Here is a 19397-nt window from a genome sequence, read left to right as displayed (position 1 = left end):
CCTGCGAGGCTGCCACAGCCACAAATCTCAGGATTTGATGTTTTAAATGACATACTTGAAAAAGGCTTTAATGCTCTGTGGGTGTTTTAGAATTCAGAACAGAGCCAGTGAAGGTAAATTTTCCACTGGCAAAATTCTCCTGTAGTTAGTTGTAATGAATATCCCTCTCTTCGCTAAGATTTTAAGAGGATTAGGAATTACATTTCTATATTAAAAGCCTCAGGAGTAACTGAAATTGTTTCATTTCAAATAGGATTTGAAACCTCAGACATATAGAAATGCCTATGATATTCCACGTAGAGGTCTTTTAGACCAGTTAACCAGAATGCGATCCAATCTGCTGAAAACACACAAGTTTATTGTTGGACAAGATGAAGGTAAGTGAACAAAGTACTTTTTGTTGATTAGGAAAATGTCAAATCTGACTCACACAAAGATGTTTATTGCATAACAAGTAAGTTATTTTGTAAAACTTTAATATTTATAATGCCTCTTTTCCCTGAATCCCTTCACCTACCCAGACACAAGTTTATGGTTCTTGGGTTTAGGGGGAAGTGTGCATTAATCAGCGCGTATATTACAGTACATGTTTTAGCTCTTGTAAGTCTCAAAACAACCCCATGAGATAGTTACTGTTTTTATCCCCATTTTAATGGACATTGGAACTAAGAGTGAGCATTTTAGTAGTTTGCCCAGGTTTAGTGAGTTGGAAAGTGGCAGAACCGAGGCCTATCAGATTCCGGAAATTGCACACCCCGATGCTATACCACCCAGCCTACTGTGATGAATTCCATCCAAATTCCTTATTTACAGGAAAAGAATGGACCTGATATTGTCCAGGGTAATTCGTGACGGTGTGCAATTCCCCTTTACTGCATCTTGGTAATTTTAAACAGAGTCATTTGTCCATTAAAATGTGCACATCTTAGTCTGGCCAACCTCCTGAAATTATATGCCAAGATTTTTTGGTTTTGTTTTTGTTTTTTGGGTGGGGGAGGGGGACTTTTCTAGGCAGAGAGCCTGTAGATCTAATCAAATTTTCCAAGAGGGTAAGGCCCACCGTCCAAGATTCTCTGGATGATAAGAGAAAACCATGGAGCCTAGGCTCTTCAAAACTTGAAATGTGGGCTGTTGAGTTGGGATGGCGGTATAGGGAATGTCAGCCCATTCTCAAACCTGGTATGAAGAGTGAGGGAGTTGTTCTTGGCCTAGGGATTTGAGCTTGTAGGCCGTACTGATGGTAGACTGAGTGATGAGTGGGATGAAGAGAGATGAGTTTAGGTGCTAGGTTGCTAGATTCAAGATTTTAGACTCTCTGTTGCCGAGGTACACAATGCTAAATCACACTGTGATCGTGTCCTCTCAAAAGGACCACACACTTCAGCCATATAGCACCTGTTTGTTTGTTTTTTTTCTGGTGACTTTGCAGATTCCCTTCACAGTGTTCCGGTCGCACAGATGGGTAACTATCAGGAATATCTAAAGACATTGGCTACACCACTTCGCGAGATTGATCCAGACCAACCAAAAAGAATACATACTTTTGGCAATCCATTTAAACAAGATAAGAAGGTGGGGTACCTTTCTGTCTCTGCCTAAATCGTGACATTCTTGTAATAATTCTTTTCTTCTAGGCAAGATTTATGTAAATCAGAGGTTCTCCTTCTGTGTGTTTGAAAGATAAAATATGTCTCCAGGGCTCTTTGTGAATGGAAAGTGGGAGCCTACGGATACAAGAGTGTGTTAGTTAAAGAAAAGATGGCTGACATTTATCATGTACTTAGTAGGAGCTGATGTGTTGTTGTTGTTGTTGTTTTAAGCTCTTTATTGGAATATAATTGCTTTACACTCTTGTACCAGCTTTTGAGGTACACCAAAGTGAATCAGCTGTATTTATACACATATCCCCATATCCCCTCCCTCCCGCGACTCCCCCCCACCCTCCCCTTCCCGGCCCTCTAAGGCATCACCCATCATCGAGTTGATCTCCCTTTGTTATACAGCAACTTCCCACTAGCTATCTATTTTACAGTTGGTAGTGTATATATGTCTATGCTACTCTCTCACTTTGTCCCAGCTTCCCTGTCGCCCCCTGCCCCCCAACCCCGTGTCGTCCAGTCCACTCTCTGCATCTGCATCCTTATTCTTGTCCTGTCACTGGGTTCATCAGTACCATTTATTTATTTATTTATTTTAAATTCCGTACATATGAGTTAGCATACAGTATTTGTTTTTCTCTTTCTGGCTTACTTCACTCTGTATGACAGGCTCTAGGTCTATCTACCTCATTACAGATAGCTCCATTTCATTCCTTTTTATGGCTGAGTAATATTCCATTGTATATATGTGCCACATCTTCTTTATCCATTCATCTGTTGATGGGCATTTAGGTTGCTTCCATTTCCTGGCTATTGTAAATAGTGCTGCAGTGAACATTATGGTACGTGTTTCTCTTTGGATTATGGTTTTCTCAGGGTATATGCCCAGTAGTGGGATCACTGGATCATATGGTAGTTCTATTTTTAGTTTTTTAAGGAACCTCCAAAATGTTTTCCATAGTGGCTGTACCAACTTACATTGCCACCAACAGTGTATGAGAGTTCCCTTTTCTCCACACCCTCTCCAGCATTGACTGTTTCTAGATTTTTTGATGATGGCCATTCTGACTGGTGTGAGGTGATACCTCATTGTGGCTTTGACTTGCATTTCTCTAATGATTAGTGATGTTGAGCATCTTTTCATGTGTTTGTTGGCCATCTGCATGTCTTCTTTGTAGAAATGTCTATTTAGGTCTTTCTCCCATTTGTGGATTGGGTTATTTCCTTTTTTGGTATTAAGCTGCATGAGCTGCTTGTATATTTTGGAGATTAATCCTTTGTCCGTTACTTCGTTGGCAAGTATTTTCTCCCATTCTGAAGGTTGTCTTCTTATCTTGCTTATGGTTTCTTTCACTGTGCAAAAGCTTTTGTTTTTTTTTTAACTTTATTTATTTATTTATTTTTTTGGGGGGGTACACCAAGTTCAATCATCTGTTTTTATACACATATCCCCATATTCCCTCCCTTCCTTGACTCCCTCTCCTTCGAGTCCCCCCCCACCCTCCCCGCCCTAGTCCTCTAAGGCATCTTCCATCCTCGAGTTGGACGCCCTTTGTTATACAACAACTTCCCACTGGCTATCTGTTTTACAGTTGGTAGTATATATATGTCTGTGCTACTCTCTGGCTTCGTCTCAGCTTCCCCTTCACCCCCTGCCCCCTCCCAAACCTCGAGTTCTCCAGTCCATTCTCTGTATCTGCGTCCTTGTTCTTGTCACTGAGTTCATCAGTACCATTTTTAGATTCCGTATATGTGAGTTAGCATACAATATTTGTCTTTCTCTTTCTGACTTACTTCACTCTGTATGACAGACTGTAGGTCTATCCACCTCATTACATATAGCTCCATCTCATCCCTTTTTATAGCTGAGTAATATTCCATTGTATATATATATGCCACATCTTCTTTATCCATTCATTTGTTGATGGGCATTCAGGTTGCTTCCATGTCCTGGCTATTGTAAATAGTGCTGCAATAAACATTATGGTACAAGATTCTTTTGGGATTATGGTTTTCTTTGGGTATATGCCCAGTAGTGGGATTACTGGATCATATGGTAGTTCTATTTGTAGTTTTTTAAGGAACCTCCAAATTGTTTTCCATAGTGGCTGTACCAACTTACATTCCCACCAACAGTGCAGGAGAGTTCCCTTTTCTCCACACCCTCTCCAACATTTGTTGTTTCCAGATTTTGTGATGATTGCCATTCTGATCGGTGTGAGGTGATACCTCATTGTGGCTTTGACTTGCATTTCTCTGATGATTAGTGATGTTGAGCATCTTTTCATGTGTTTGTTGGCCATCTGTATGTCTTCTTTGTAGAAATGTCTACTTAGGTCTTCTGCCAATTTGTGGACTGGGTTATTTGCTTTTTTGGTATGAAGCTGCATGAGCTGCTTGTATATTTTGGAGATTAATCCTTTGTCCGTTGTTTCATAGGCAGTTATTTTTTCCCATTCTGAGGGTTGCCTTTTAGTCTTGTTTATGGTTTCTTTCGCTGTGCAAAAGCTTTTAAATCTCATCAGGTCCCATTTGTTTCTTCTTGATTTTATTTCCATGATTCTAGGAGGTGGGTCAAAAAGGATCTTGCTTTGATGGATGTCATAGAGTGTTCTGCCTATATCTTCCTTGAGGAGTTTTAATAGTGTCTGGCCTTACATTGAGGTCTTTAATCCATTTGGAGTTTATTTTTGTGTATGGTGTTAGGAAGTGTTCTAATTTCATTCTTTGACATGTTGCTGTCCAGTTTTCCCAGCACCACTTACTGAAGAGGCTGTCTTTTCTCCATTGTATATTCTTGCCTCCTTTGTCAAAGATAAGGTGCCCATATGTGCTTGGGTTTACCTCTGAGTTCTCTATTCTGTTCCACTGATCTATATTTATGTTTTTGTGCCAGTACCATACTGTCTTGATGACTGTGGCCTTGTAGTATCGTTTGAAGTCAGGAAGCCTAATTCCACCAACTCCATCTTTCCTTCTCAAGATTGTTTTGGCTATTTGGGGTCTTTTGCATTTCCATACAAATCGTAAGATTTCCTGTTCTAGTTCTGTGAAAAATGCTGTTGGTAATTTGATAGGGATTGCATTGAATCTGTAAATGCTTTGGGTAGTACAGTCATTTTCACGATGTTGATTCTCCCAATCCAAGAACATGGTATGTCTCTCCATCTGTTTGTATCATCTTTGATTTCTTTCATCAGTGTCATATAGTTTTCTGCATACAGATCTTTTGCCTCCTTAGGCAGGTTTATTCCTAGGTATTTTATTCTTTTTGTTGCAGTGGTAAATGGGAGTGTGTCCTTCATTTCTCTTTCTGCTTTTCTTTGTTAGTGTATAGGAATGCAAGAGATTTCTGCTCATTAATTTTGTATCCTGCTACTTTACTAAATCCATCGATTAGTGCTAGCAGTTTTCTGGTAGAGTCTTTAGGATTTTCTATGTATACTATCATGTCATCTGCAAAGAGTGACAATTTTACTTCTTTTCCAATTTGGATTCCTTTTATTTCATTTTCTTCTCTGGTTGCTGTGGCTAAAATTTCCAAAACTATGTTGAATAATAATGGTGAGAGTGGACACCCTTTTCTTGTTCCTGTTCTTAGAGGGAATGCTTTCATTTTTTCACCATTTAGAACAGTGTTGGCTTTTGGTTTCTCATATATGGCTTTTATTATGTTGAGGTACTTTCCTTCTATGCCCACTTTCTGGAGAGTTTTTATCATAAATGGATGTTGAATTTTGTCAAAAGCTTTTTCCACATCTATTGAGATGATCATATGTTTTTTATCCTTCAATTTGTTGATTTGATGTATCACGTTGATTGATTTGCATATATTGAAGAATCCTTGCATCCCAGGGATAAACCCCACTTGATCGTGGTGTATGACCTTTTTAATGTGCTGTTGGAGTCTGTTAGCTAGTATTTTGTTGAGGATTTTTGCATCTATGTTCATCAGTGATATTGGCCTGTAATTTTCATTTATTGTGACATCTTTGCCAGGTTTTGATATCAGGGTGATGGTGGCCTCGTAGAATGAGTTTGGGAATGTTCCTCCTTCTGCTCTATTTTGGAAGAGTTTGAGAAGGATAGGTGTTAGCTCTTCTCGAAATGTTTGATAGAATTCACCTGTGAAGCCATCTGGCCCTGGGCTTTTGTTTGTTGGGAAATTTTTAATCACAGTCTCAATTTCAGTGCTTGTGATTGGTCTGTTCATATTTTCTATTTCTTCCTGGTTCAGTCTTGGAAGATTGTATTTTTCTAAGAATGTATCCATTTCTTCCAGGTTATCCAATTTATTGGCATATAGTTGCTTGTAGCAGTCTCTCATGATCTTTTGTATTTCTGCAGTGTCCATTGTTACATCCCCTTTTTCATTTCTAATTCTGTTGATTTGCATCCTCTCCCTTTTTTTCCTGATGAGTCTGGCTAATGGTTTATCACTTTTGTTTATCTTCTCAAAGAACCAGCTTTTAGTGTCATTGACCTTTGCTATTGTTTCCTTCATTTCTTTTTCATTTATTTCTGATCTGATCTTTATGATTTCCTTCCTTCTGCTCACTGGGGTTTCTTTGTTCTTCTTTCTCTAGTTGTTTTAGGTGTAAGGTTAGGTTGTTTATTTGATATTTTTCTTGTTTCTTGGGGTAGGACTGTATTGCTATAAACTTCCCTCTTAGAACTGCTTTTGCTGTGTCCCATAGGGTTTGGGTTGTTGTGTTTCCATTGTCATTTGTTTCTAGATTTTTTTTATTTCCTCTTTGATTTCTTTAGTGATTTCTTGATTGTTTTAATAGCATATTGTTTAGCCTCCATATGTTTGTATTTCTTAAAGTTTTTTTCCTGTAATTGATATCTAGTCTCATGACATTGTGGTCAGAGAAGATGCTTGATATGGTTTCAATTTTCTTGAATTTACCAAGGCTTGATTTGTGACCCAAGATGTGATCTATCCTGGAGAATGTTCTGTGTGCACTTGAGAAGAAAGTGTATTCTATAATTTTTGGATGGAATGTCCTATAAATATCAATTAAGTCGAGATGGTCTAATGTGTCATTTAAAGCTTGTGTGTCCTTATTTATTTTCTGTTTGGATGATCGGTCCATTGATGTAAGTGGGTTGTTAAAATCTCCTACTATTATTGTGTTACTGTCGATGTCCCCTTTTATGGCTGTTAGCATTTGCCTTATGTATTGAGGTGCTCCTGTGTTGGCTGCATAGATATTTACAGTTGTTATATGTTCCTCTTGGATGGATCCCTTGATCATTATGGAGTGTCCTTCCTTGTCTCTTGTAATAGGCTTTACTTTAATTTGTCTGATATGAGCATTGCTACTCCAGCTTTCTTTTGACTTCCATTTGCATGGAATAACTTTTTCCATCCCTTTACTTTCAGTCTATATGTATCCCTTGGTCTGAAGTGGGTTTCTTGTAGGCAGCATATAGAAGGGTCTTGTTTTTGTATCCATTCAGCCAGCCTGTATCTTTTGGTTGGAGCATTTAATCCATTTACATTTAAGGTGATTATTGACATGTGTGTTCCGATTACCATTTTCTTAATTGTTTTGGGTTTGTTTTTGTAGGTGTTTTCCTTCTCTTGTGTTTCCTACTTAGAGAAGTTCCTTTAGCACTTGTTGTAAGGCTGTTTTGGTGGTGCTGAATTCTCATAACTTTTGCTTGTCTGTAAAGCTTTTGATTTCTCTGTCGAAGCTGAATGAGATTCTTGCTGGGTAGAGTATTCTTGGCTGTAGGTTTTTCTCTTTCAGGACTTTCAGTATATCCTGCCATTCCCTTCTGGCCTGCAGAGTTTCTGTAGAAAGGTCAGCTGTTATCCTTATGGGTTTTCCCTTATATGTTATTTGTTGCTTTTCTCTTGCTGCTTTTAATATTTTTTCTTTGTGTTTAATTTTCATTAGTTTGATTAATATATGCCTTGGTGTATTTCTCCTTGGGTTTATTCTGTATGGGACTCTCCGCGCTTCTTGGACTTAATTATTTCCTTTTCCATGTTGGGGAAGTTTTCCACTATAACCTCTTTCAATATTTTCTCAGACCCTTTCTTTTTTTCTTCTTCTCCTGGGATGCCTATGATTCAAATGTTGGTGCGCTTACTGTTGTCACCAAGGTCTCTGAGACTGTCTTCCATTCTTTTTATTCTTTTTTCTTTTTCCTGCTCTGTGGCAGTTATTTCCCCCATTCTATCTTCCTACTCACTTATTCGTTCTTCTGCCTCAGTCATTCTGCTGTTTATACCATCTAGAGTATTTTTAATTTCAGTTATTTTGTTGTCCATTACTGTTTGTTTGCTCTTTAGTTCTTCTGAGTCCTTATTAACTGTTTCTTGTATTTTCTGTATTTTGTTATTGAGATTTTGGATCATCTTTACTCTCATTACTCTGAATTCTTTTTCAGGCAATTTTCCTATTTCCTCTTCATTGATTTGGTCTTGTGGGTTTTTTCCTGCTCCTTTGCCTGCATGGTGTTTCTTTGTTTTCTCATTTTGTCTAATTTATAGGATTTGCTCTCTCCTTTTGCTATGCTGCCTAGTAGTAGTTCCTCTTGTTTCTGCCCTCTGCCCCCTGTGGTGGGGTTTGTCCAGTGTCTTGAGTAGGCTTCCTGTTGGGTGGGTCTGGTGTTGGCTTTCTGGTGTGTGGCTCTGTGTCTTTTCTCACTGATGAGCAGGGCCTTGTCAGGTGGTGTGTTTTAGGGTATCTGTGAGGTTAATGTGGCTTTAGGTAGTCTGTGTGCTGATGGGTGGGTTTGTGTTCCTGTCTTGTTTGTAGTTTGGTGTGAGGTGTCCAGCACTGGCAGTTGCAGACAGTCGGATGAAGCCGAGTCTTAGACTCTGATACAGGGCTCTGTGAGAGTTCTCTGCAGTTAATCTGCCCTGTGTCTGAGGACTCCCTAGTTGTCTAGCATCCTGGATTCAGTGCTCCCTCCCCAGAGCCTTCTACTTGACTTCTGATGGAGTATTCCAGACTTCAGAGGTTGCTTGTCCCAGTTATGTCGGGATCTTTGCTGTCCTTTCTGGTGTCTGAGGTCTTCTGCTGGTGTTCAGCTGGTTCTCTGTGGGAATTATTGCGTCTTTTGGTGTATTCCTATTGTATCTGTGGAGAGCGATGCATTCCACGTCCTTCTACTTCACTGCCATCTTTCTTCTCCAAGGCAGGGTATCTTTAAAGTCTCCAAAGTCACACAGGTTAGCAGCCAAAAGCCAGAACCAGAACCCAGGTCTCCTGATTTCCAGTCCAATATTCAGTGGTATAGAAATACTATTTGGAATATAGTATCTTTAGAAAATGTTTCCACATAAATATTTTATAGACAACTTTCTCCTGTCATTGGCAAGGGCTGCTTCCAAGGGCATTAACTTCAGGCTTGCTCTGGATGAACTGAGCATGCTCACATCCCGACAATGCTCCTGGCAGAGAGTTGCAGGAGCTGATTTAGTAGTTCTTTCAGCTTCTGGTTTGAAACTAAGCATCCAAGGTAAAGAAATCATAACACTGCTTTGGCTGTGATTTGAAAAGACCTGTGTATACCTTTTGATGGGTCAAAAACACTCCACATTTTGTTAGGGCGCTGTTGCCTGAAACCGGAGCTGATGTTTTAAATGATAACATTGAATACTCACAACTGTTCTGGAGTTGAGTCCTACTGTCTGCCCTCTAATGTGAAGAAATCACAGCTCACAGTGGTCAAATGGTTCACCCCGAGTGACACAGCTGATAAGAGCCAGGATATGAACCCCCATCTTTCCAGCTCCAGAGTCTGTATTTGTTCCCATCTCCACACTCTAATTCCTTTAATATTGAGATCGCCATTTATTTCCTCTGTTTACATTATTCAGATCTCTAGTGCTGTATCTAGACAGTTATGAAGTATGCCTCTTGAAATATGAAGTACTAGGCAGTGTTGCTTTATTGGCTTGTCCTACCAGGATATAAATGTGAGATGTGCACGTGCATGTGTTTGTGCATGTGTGCATGTCTGTGTGTGTGTGTTTGTGTCTGTCTCTGTGTGTATAAGTAAGAGACATAGTGACTTGGTATGAAGTATGAGGACAAAAAGAGATTATATCTGCATTCATGGAGGAGACCATTGTTATAAAGATGCAGACCATGCAATAGTGTCTTCTGTAACAAAACTAGATTGAAATGTATTTTACTTCACCTGAATCTTCAATTAACTGGAGTTTTTCTTAATCTTTCTGTGTCTTGGTTTCCTCATTTGTAGCATTGGAGATAACTATGACACCTAACTAACAGAGCTCTGTGGAGTATTGAGTTAGTACTTGTACACCATTTAGAGCATTACCTGACAGGTGGTACATACTCAGTGACTGTGCTTTCCCCCTTCTGTACTGTTTTGCTTTGGAAAACGCATTGGAAATGCATTTACTATGATTTTTTTCAAATAATGGGAGCACATATTCTTGGGTTATCCTTGGATGAGAACAGCTTTTGGTTAACCTTCCATACTGCTGGCTCTCATCTTTTATCTATTCCCAAGGGTGAAAAGCCCCCTCCCTCATTTCTGTCCAGCACCAAGGTGGACATATTTGAATCTCTGTGAAGATGCTGTGGGGAGAATGGCATTTTCCGTGTACCTGACCATCACCATTTACATGCAGCATTCTGTATAGCGATTATCAATATTTCTTAAGGATGCATTTAAAGCACAAACGCACACAAAAGGGAATGATTTCCCTTACCAAGGGTTGACGCAGAATGGTTTATAACTTCTTCAGAAAGGTGGCTGTGGATTTAATCCCATTTTGGTTGTTGAGAGTCGCTCATCCCACAAGCTTTATGGTGAATCATAAAGCTGTTCTGTTTCATCTTGGGCAACACTTTACAAGTTTCCTCCTTGTTCCACTTAGACTGGATTAAAATTGAGTGGCATTTTCTGAGAACAGTGTGTGGGGCATGGCAAATCTTTGGCCCATGGTTAAGATCTATGTTGCTGGTGTGATGCATAATCATATATGCATGTGAAGAGTGCTTGCAGTGTTGTCTTCAATGGAATATGTTCATTGATGTTTTTTAGGGAATGATGATTGATGAAGCAGATGAGTTTGTATCAGGGCCACAAAACAAAGTGAAACGTCCTGGAGAACCCAGCAGTCCTCTGTCATCTAAGAGAAGGCGGAGTATGTCCCTGCTGTTGAGGAAACCACAAACACCACCTACTGTAACTAACCATGTGGGCGGAAAGGGACCACCCTCAGCCTCGTGGTTCCCATCTTATCCAAACCTCATAAAACCCACCCTTGTACATACAGGTATAGAGTAGTGGTTGTGAGTTCCTTATGGCCCCTAGAGGACTAAGACACTAAACAATTTTCTTTCCCTTTGTATTCATTTCTTTTGTATTCAGTTTTTGTTCATTAAGTAAACCAGTATTAAACAATCAATGTGGTAGGTACAAAGGGCCCCGTTGGGAGCAGAGACTGTGTTTCAAGGATCTCAATCTATATGAGGGGAGGAAGATCCCTACTTACACAGTAATGAACAAGAGATGGAGAAATGGCCAGAGATACGCCTCTTTGCTTTGCCTGAGCCAGGCGGAAGGTGCTGCAGCCATTTGGAGTTGCTGCACCAGTCAGTAGGAGCACAAGGGCTCACTAAGGGATGGGTCTGTATGTGCTTTCTGTGTCCTCATCTCCTCTTCATGCTCCAACCCAGCGTAGTCTGGCTCAGCCTCCTCCACTCCACTGGATGAAGCCCAATATAAATCCCACATCGCACCGTTTCTCTCCATTCCTCTGATCTATGCTGCTGTCATGTCACCAAGCTACTCCAATAGCTTATCTGATCTCCCTACTTCCCATCTCCTCACATAACTCACTTTCTGCCCTGCAGCCAGAGTGATCGCGTCAACACAGAAATCAGATCATCCATGTCCATCCTGAAAACCCATCATCACCTGTCCTAGGCACTAGAACACAATCTGAACTCCTGACTCTGGTCTACCAGCTCTGCACGACCTGCCCCGCCATCCTCTCCTCACACACCATCCTCTCCTCACACATGTCTTGTTATCTCCTCCCTCTGTCCTTTGCTCTGTGGTCCCTCCCAGGGGCCCCGTGCCTGCCCTTACCGCAACCTGGAAGTCTTGCTCCGCGTGCGCACAGGCCGGCTGTCTCTCCTCCTCCAGGCTCTGCCCAAAGGACAGCTCCCCAGGAGGGCCTGCCCGACCGCGTGGTCCACTGGGGCCCCCCCTCCTGCCCTCTGTCCCATCCCTGCTACTTCTTCCCTAACACCAACTCAAACTCTGATGCTTTTGTGGGATGATTGTGCACCTCCTGCCTGGCCTCCCCGGGAGCATGGACGTTCCGCGAGGGCGGGGATGGTTCCCGTCTGTCCTGTCGGCTGCTGCTCCCCAGCTCCTGGCGCGGTGCCCGGCACAGAGGAGGACGGGTCACGGGAGGAGAGGGGTCAGACCTGGCGTAAAAAGAAATTCACTTTTCTGAGACAGGAAAGATGGATGAGGAGGGTCACATACTGACAGGGCTTTGGGGTGATGGAGGACATATAGAGCCTTCAGATCTAATGGCCACCACCTCTGTTCCCTCCAAACTTTTGAGGAAGAGAGGAGGGAGTTTGGGGAGGTACATAGTCTTATTTCAAGCTCAGTAGAGCATGGCATTTCATAGGTAAATGACAGAAATCATGACATCAAGTGAGACTTGCTCCTCTTCAGCTTGTAAAGCACTAGCTGCAGCTAAACCCTCAGCACCAGGGATCTGAGACTGTTTATTAGTTGTACTGTGTTACTTAGTTTCCATATGTATTCATGGGGCCATGAAGAGAAGAAAGTGCTTTTGTCGTATTACCCTCCTGAGCTCAATGTGAAGGGTCTTAGGCTCCGTCTGGTACATCCTCTTGCTTTATGAAACAATTTCCTCCAAACTGAGGAGCGCCGGGATGTCCCTGAGGGGTTGCCATAACGCAGCCATCTACCTCCCAGCTCAACTTCTTAATTTGGTTTCCAGATGTTACTGTCACTCATGATGTCCATGAGGAGAAAATGGAAAATGGTCAAAGCTCACCCGATGGCTTCTTGTCAAAATCTGCTGCCCCAGAGCTTATGAATACGGCAGGAGATAGTATCCCATCCGACCAAGTGGATTCTCTCTCTGACGATTTCACTAGTCTCAGGAAAGATGGCCTGATTCACAAACCTGGGAGTAATGCACTCACAGAAGGAACCAAGAACTGCAGTGTCTCTGTAGATGATCGAAAAGTCTCTGTAACATCTGCTTTGGAAACTGTGCCAAATACATTGCAGATAACTCCTGCTATGGCACAAGGAATCAATGCTGATATAAAACACCAGTTAATGAAGGAAGTTCGAAAATTTGGACGAAGTAAGTAGTGAAAGTACATCTATCGATAATATAGTGGGAAATCCCTTTCATTTTAGGATTGAGAATAGATTCAAGGTATCTCTTGAGGTTCATTTTTGGGAAGTATTGTGTTTTCACATAATTTAAAGTGATTCCTCTTGCTTTACCTTAAAAAGATCCAATGCACCTTTCTCTCTTTTTCCCCTTAATTACTGTAATAGTTTCCTTTTGCTGGTGTAACAACTTATCACAAACTTTGTGGCTCAAAACTGTATTATCTTAGAGCTGTGGAAGTCAGACCTGAAATTTTCACTGGGCTAACATGAAGGTGTCGGCAGACCAGCGTTCCCTCTGGGGGCTCTAGGGAGAATCTGTTTCCTTGCCTCTTCCGGCTTTTACAGGCTGCCTGTGTTCCTTAGCTCGTGGACCCTTTCTCTATCTTCAAGCCAGCAATTTAGCCCCTTCTCTCCTCTCTAACCTCTGCTCCCACCCTTACATCTTTTCTCTCTGACCAGCTCTACTGCCTCCCTTTCATAAAGATATTTGTGATTACATTGGGCCACATGTATAAACCTGGACAATCTCCCCATCTCAAGATTCATAACTTAATCACATCTGCAAAGTAAAGTCTCTTTTGCCATATAAGGTAATATGTTCACAAGTTCTCAGAATTAGGATATGGACAACTTGAGGGGGCCATTATGCAGCTGACCACATTTGATTAGTGTTTATACAAGAGCTTCCCTAGCAGGTATACGCAGATGTCTTGATCTGAGTGTTTCAAATACAAACTATACCTAACTTTCCACACACGAGGAATGATTACTGAGGATGTGTAAAGATTGAATTTTATTTTTCATCCATATTTTCAAAAATACTAATTCTTTTAATATCTTCAGAGTATGAAAGAATTTTCATTTTGCTTGAAGGAGTGCAAGGACCTCTTGCAGTCAAGAAACAATTTGTTGAATTTACCATCAAGGAAGCTGCAAGGTGGGTGTTTTTTTTTTAACAAGAGGGCCTAATGCAAGACAGGTGGAAGGACTGGCACTGCCTTGCTTTTCTAAGCCCTGGCCCTCACTCATAGTAACAGCTGTCTCCAAAGGCTTTTTTTTCTTACGTTTATTTGGCTGCATTAGGTCTTAGTTTTGGTGCGCGGGCTCTTCATTGTGGTGCGTGGGCTTCTCTCTCGTTGTGGCCTGCAGGTTTTCTGTTCTCTAGTTGTGGCGTGTGGGCTCCAGGGCATGTGGACTCTGTAGTCTGTGGCACACAGGCTCTCTAGTTGTGGCACACGAGCTCAGTAGTTGTGGTGCACAGGCTTAGTTGCCCCACGGCATGTGGGATCTTAGTTCCACAACCAGGGATCAAACGCATGTCCCCTGCATTGGAAGGTGGGTTCTTTACCACTGGACCACCAGGGAAGTATCAGAGGCATTTAGATTGATATTATCTGAGTCTAACTCATTAATCCAAGTCCATGGAGCCTTCTGGACTCTTCACAGTGTGAGGTGGGCTGGGGTCTCAGTTGGCGCTCTTGGTATTAGCTAAGCCCTATCTTTACATGAAGATACATTTTCTATTTCCCATGTAGATTGTCAGTTCCGCTTTGTACCCCACACAGTGCCCTGTGCACCATAGTGCTTTAAGGACCTTTTGGTTAATAAAATTTCTCTTTCTTTTGTAGGTTCAAAAGACGAGTCTTAATTCAGTACCTTGAGAAGGTACTAGAAAAAATAGAATCCTATCACCTTCTCAACCACGTTAATCACATCAACAGCAGATCATGATGTTAACGCAAAGACCAAGGAGGAAAAAAGAACAAGTTTTCCATGCTGTAGGGTGGAACGGGATATTGTTGAATATCCTAGGATGTTTTAGTCAAGGGACCTGCCTTCCAGAGGCTAAGAAAAAGCAGTGGAGCTTTTTGTTTTCTGATTCTCTGGCAGTAAAAGCTGGCTTTTGCCCTATGAATTTTCTTTGAAAGTACTAATTGGTTGTTTTGTTGTTACTTTTCCCAATTGAGGAAGGGGATGTTATTAATCCAGCAGGTTAAATTCAGTAAACACTGTCGCCGTTACCGCAAGTAATAAGGGTTCACTCTTGAACCTGGCCGTCCTGGGCATTTCCAGAGTGACTAGGGGTCACCAGCAGGTGGAGCACTACCTGGTGCTCTTACTTTGTCCTTTAGAAAGAATAGGTGTTCCGAGTTCAACTGGTAATCTTGTGTGTGCTGAACAAAGTTTTCAACAATTCCTAGTTGTGCCTTTAAAACCATGCAATATTCAGGACAGTTTGGATCAAAGAGTAAGAAAGCTGCTATTCGGGTAACTTATTTCTCCGTGGGAGGGAGCAGGGAGAGTCACCAAACAATCTACCTCCAACTCTCTTCTATTTTGTCTAGAGACATTACAAAGTGCACCTGAGGCTGCCTCAACCCCTGACATTTGTTCTCACATGTGATGACAGAATGTCTTCAGGTGGACTTGTGCATTCTGTGCTTCAGAAGCACTAAAAGAAAAAATAATGTATATATTTCCTTTAATGTTTATACAAAGGTTTATATGGAGCAGTATTGTTATGTTTGTATTAATTTGCAAAAATTTAAGTGTACAAAGAGATTTTGACTTTGCATATATAAAATAAATCATTTTATTGATTTTTCGCAAGGTTGTTGATGCTAGAGAAATTTTGAGTTTTGTCTGTCTTGTGGTGTGTTATTCCTTTCAGAAAAAAAAAGTGCACACTGTTAAATTAAGATGTTAGCAGAAGGATTTAAACTTCAAAACATCACTCACAAAACTGAGTGACATTGATGAAAATGGTGGAGTAGGGTACTCTGGGTAGGGTACTCCAGAAACACTGAAAACACTGGGAAAAATGATCGGAATCAAGTTGATTGGAACTCTGGAAGATAGAGGTTTACAACAACCAAGCTGTAAACGTTGTCAGGAGAAGAGACATTGAAATGTGATACGGGAATTTGGTGGCATTTTAACTTATTCTTGCCCCACCCCCCTCCCTAGTAGAGCAGTGGTCTTGAAGATGTCAGTCTGCATTCCAAGTGAGGGTTCCTGGTTCAGGAGGGAGGAGAGTAGACATTATTCCCAAGGAATTGTTTGTTTAAAGCTGTTAAGAGTCCCTGAAGGACTGACACAAGGGGGTTGATTGCTTTTCTTCTGTCTAACTCTAAACTCAGAGTGAAGAAGCAGCTATGTGAAGGATGTTCCTCAAAAACATTGAAAGGCAAGTCAATAAGCTGCTGATGCTTATGGCAAACAACAGATATGCCAAAATCCTGGAAAGAAAAACTGAGGAGTGAGATACTTTGGAGAAAAAGGGCCTTGAAATGCTCCCATGTATAGCTGGGAAACTATGTGCATGCCCAGGGGAGGACTCAGAAAAGACTGGAAAAGGCCATAAGATTTCACCTCTGGCTAATCTTTAGGGTCAGCACAATAAATGACTAGAACAACTACTCAGAAGCTCAGTAAGGAAATAGAGAACTTGCATAACACTATAAACCAATTAAGTCTTATAGACATCTATACAACAGCCCACACCACAACAGCAAATCCATATTCTTCTCAAGTACTCATGGAACATTCTCCAGGATTGACCATATATTAAGCCAGAAAACAAGTCTCAATAGATTTTATAACATTGAAATCATACAAAGAATCTTCTTTGCCATAATGGAGTCAAACTAGAAATCAGTAACAGAAGTTGGACCCTCACATCATACCATATACCAAAATTAATGAAAATGAATCAATCCCTGCCTATAAGAGTTAAAACCACAAAATTCTAAGAAGGAAGCTTTGGAGTAATAGTTTATGACCTTGGATTTGGCAATGGTTTTTTAAATAAGACACCAAACACACAAACAACAAAAGAAAACTATAGATGACTTCATTAAAGTTAAAGGCTCTTGTGTATCAAAGGACTTAATCAAGAGAGTGACAGGGCAGCCCATAGCATAGGGGAAAATATTCGCAAAGCACATATCTGATAAGGGTCTAATATCCATTATATAAACAGAATTCTTTCAAATCAACAACAAAAAGACAATCTAAGGAGGTGAAGCACTTGAAAAGACATTTCTCCAAAGAACACATACAAGTGGCCAACAAGCACATGAAAAGATGCTCAACATCATTAGTCGTTAGGGAAATACAAATCAAAACCACAATGAGGTATCACCTCACACCGGTTAGAATGGGCATCATCAGAAAATCTACAAACAGTAAATGCTGGAGAGGGTGTGGAGAAAAAGGAACGCTCTTGCATTGCTGGTGGGAATGTAAATTGATACAGCCACTATGGAAAACAGTATGGAGGTTCCTTGCAAAACTAAAAATAGAACTACCATATGACCCAGCAATCCCACTGCTGGGCATATACCCAGAGAACACCATAATTCAAAAAGACACATGCACTCCAATGTTCATTGCAGCACTATTTAGAATAGGCAGGACATGGAAGCAACCTAAATGTCCATCAACAGATGAATGGGTAAAGAAGATGTGGTACATCCATACAATGGAATATTACTCAGCTGTAAAAAGCAATGAAACTGGGACATTTCTAGAGACATGGATGGACCTAGAGACTGTCATACAGAGTGAAGTGAGTCAGAAAGAGAAAAACAAATATTGTATATTAACACATATATGTGGACTATAGAAAAATGGTACAAATCAACCCGTTTGCAAGGCAGAAATAGAGACACAGATGTAGAGAACAAACATATGGACACCAAGTGGGGAAAGCGGGGAGGGTTGTGGGGGGAGACTGGGATACCAAATGGTACACTCTAAATATATGCAGTTTATTGTAAAAAATTAAAAAAATAAAAACAAAAATAATGATAAAAAACCCACAATGAGATAACACTTCACACCTACTAGGATGGTCATAATCAAAAAGAGAAAGAACAAGTGTTGAGGATGCAGAGAAATTGGGTGAACATTGGAAGCATTATGTTAAGTGAAAGAAGCCAGACAAAACAGGGCACATAATGTAGGATTACATTTGTATGACGTATCAAGAACTGGCAAGTCCCTAGAGACAGAAAGTAGATAACTGGTTGTGAAGGGCCAGGGAAGGGGGAAATGGGGAATGACTGCTGATGGAGTTTCCTTTTAGGATAGTAAAACAGTTTTAGAATAAGATAGTTCTGTGACACTATAAAACTCTTAGAGGAAAACATAGGCAGAACACTCTATGACATACATCAAAGAAACATCCTTTTTGACCCACCTCCTAGAATAATAGAAATAAAATCAAAAATAAAAAAATGGGACCTAATGAAATTTAAAAGCTTTTGCACAGCCAAAGAAACCATAAACAAGGCAAGAAGACAACCCTCAGAATGGGAGAAAATATTTGCCAAAGAAACAACTGACAAAGGATTAATCTCTAAAATATACAAGCAGCTCGTGCAGCTTAATACCAAAAAAGCAAATAACCCAATCCACAAATGGGAGAAAGACCTAGACATTTCTCCAAAGAAGACATGCAGATGGCCAACAAACACATGAAAAGATGCTCAACATCACTAATCATTAGAGAAATGCAAGTCAAAGCCACAATGAGGTATCACCTCACAATGGTCAGAATAGCCATTATCAAAAAACCTATAAATAACAAATGCTGGAGAGGGTGTGGAGAAAAGGGAACCCTCCTGCACTGTTGGTGGGACTTTAAAGCGGTACAGCCACTATGGAAAACAGTTTGGAGATTCCTTAAAAAACTAAAAATAGAACTACCATATGACCCAGCTATCCCACTACTGGGCATATACCCTGAGAAAACCATAATCCAAAGAGAAACATGTACCACAATGTTCACTGCAGCACTGTTTACAATAGCCAGGACATGGAAGCAACCTAAATGCCCATCAACAGTTGAATGGATAAAGAAGATGTGGCACATGTATACAATGGCATATTACTCAGCCATAAAAAGGAATGACATTAAGTTATTTGTAGTGAGGTGGATGGACCTAGAGGCTGTCATGCAGAGCAACATAAGCCAGAAAGAGAAAAACAAATGCTGTATCTAACACATATATATGGAACCAAAAAAAAAAAAATGGTACTGATGAACCCAGTGACAGGGCAAGAATAAAGATGCAGGTGTAGAGAACGGACTTGAGGACATGCATTGGGGGGCGAAGGGGGAGCTGGGACGAAATGAGAGAGTAGCATTGACATATATACACTACCAAATGTAAAATAGATAGCTACTGGGAAGCTGCTACATAACACAGGGAGATCAACTCGATGATGGGTGATGAGTTAGAGGGCTGGGATAGGTAGGGTGGGAGGGAGTCGCGGGTGGGAGGGGATATGGAGATAGATGTATAAATAGAGCTGATTCACTTTGTTGTGCAGCAAAAACTGGCACAAGACTGTAAAGCAATTATATTCCAATAAAGAGCTAAAAGAAAAAAA

At 40.8% G+C, this 19397-nt stretch overlaps 1 protein-coding gene across 11 annotated transcripts in view; it reads left to right on the top strand.

Moving 5' to 3' along the window:
• INTS6L (integrator complex subunit 6 like) overlaps positions 1 to 15612 on the top strand; it is a 58293-nt gene extending 42681 nt beyond the window's left edge. For 5 of the 11 annotated variants that reach the window (XM_057718277.1, XM_057718280.1, XM_057718278.1 and 2 more), the window contains 6 exons: positions 254 to 377; positions 1430 to 1572; positions 10641 to 10875; positions 12589 to 12963; positions 13842 to 13935; positions 14627 to 15612. In XM_057718277.1, coding sequence (XP_057574260.1) covers positions 254 to 377; positions 1430 to 1572; positions 10641 to 10875; positions 12589 to 12963; positions 13842 to 13935; positions 14627 to 14729 — 1074 coding nt within the window. In that variant the 3' untranslated portion in view covers positions 14730 to 15612. Of the gene's footprint in view, positions 1 to 253; positions 378 to 1429; positions 1573 to 10640; positions 10876 to 12588; positions 12964 to 13841; positions 13936 to 14626 lie in introns of those variants that run through there. The other 6 variants (XM_057718282.1, XM_057718279.1, XM_057718290.1 and 3 more) reach the window with 5 other exon arrangements.
• The last annotated feature ends 3785 nt before the right edge of the window (positions 15613 to 19397 follow it).

Source organism: Hippopotamus amphibius, chromosome X, assembly GCF_030028045.1.
Source record: "Hippopotamus amphibius kiboko isolate mHipAmp2 chromosome X, mHipAmp2.hap2, whole genome shotgun sequence".
NCBI classification, from domain to species: Eukaryota; Metazoa; Chordata; class Mammalia; order Artiodactyla; family Hippopotamidae; genus Hippopotamus; species Hippopotamus amphibius.
Note: the sequence above shows the minus strand (reverse complement) of the source record. Positions and strands in the feature narration are given on the sequence as shown.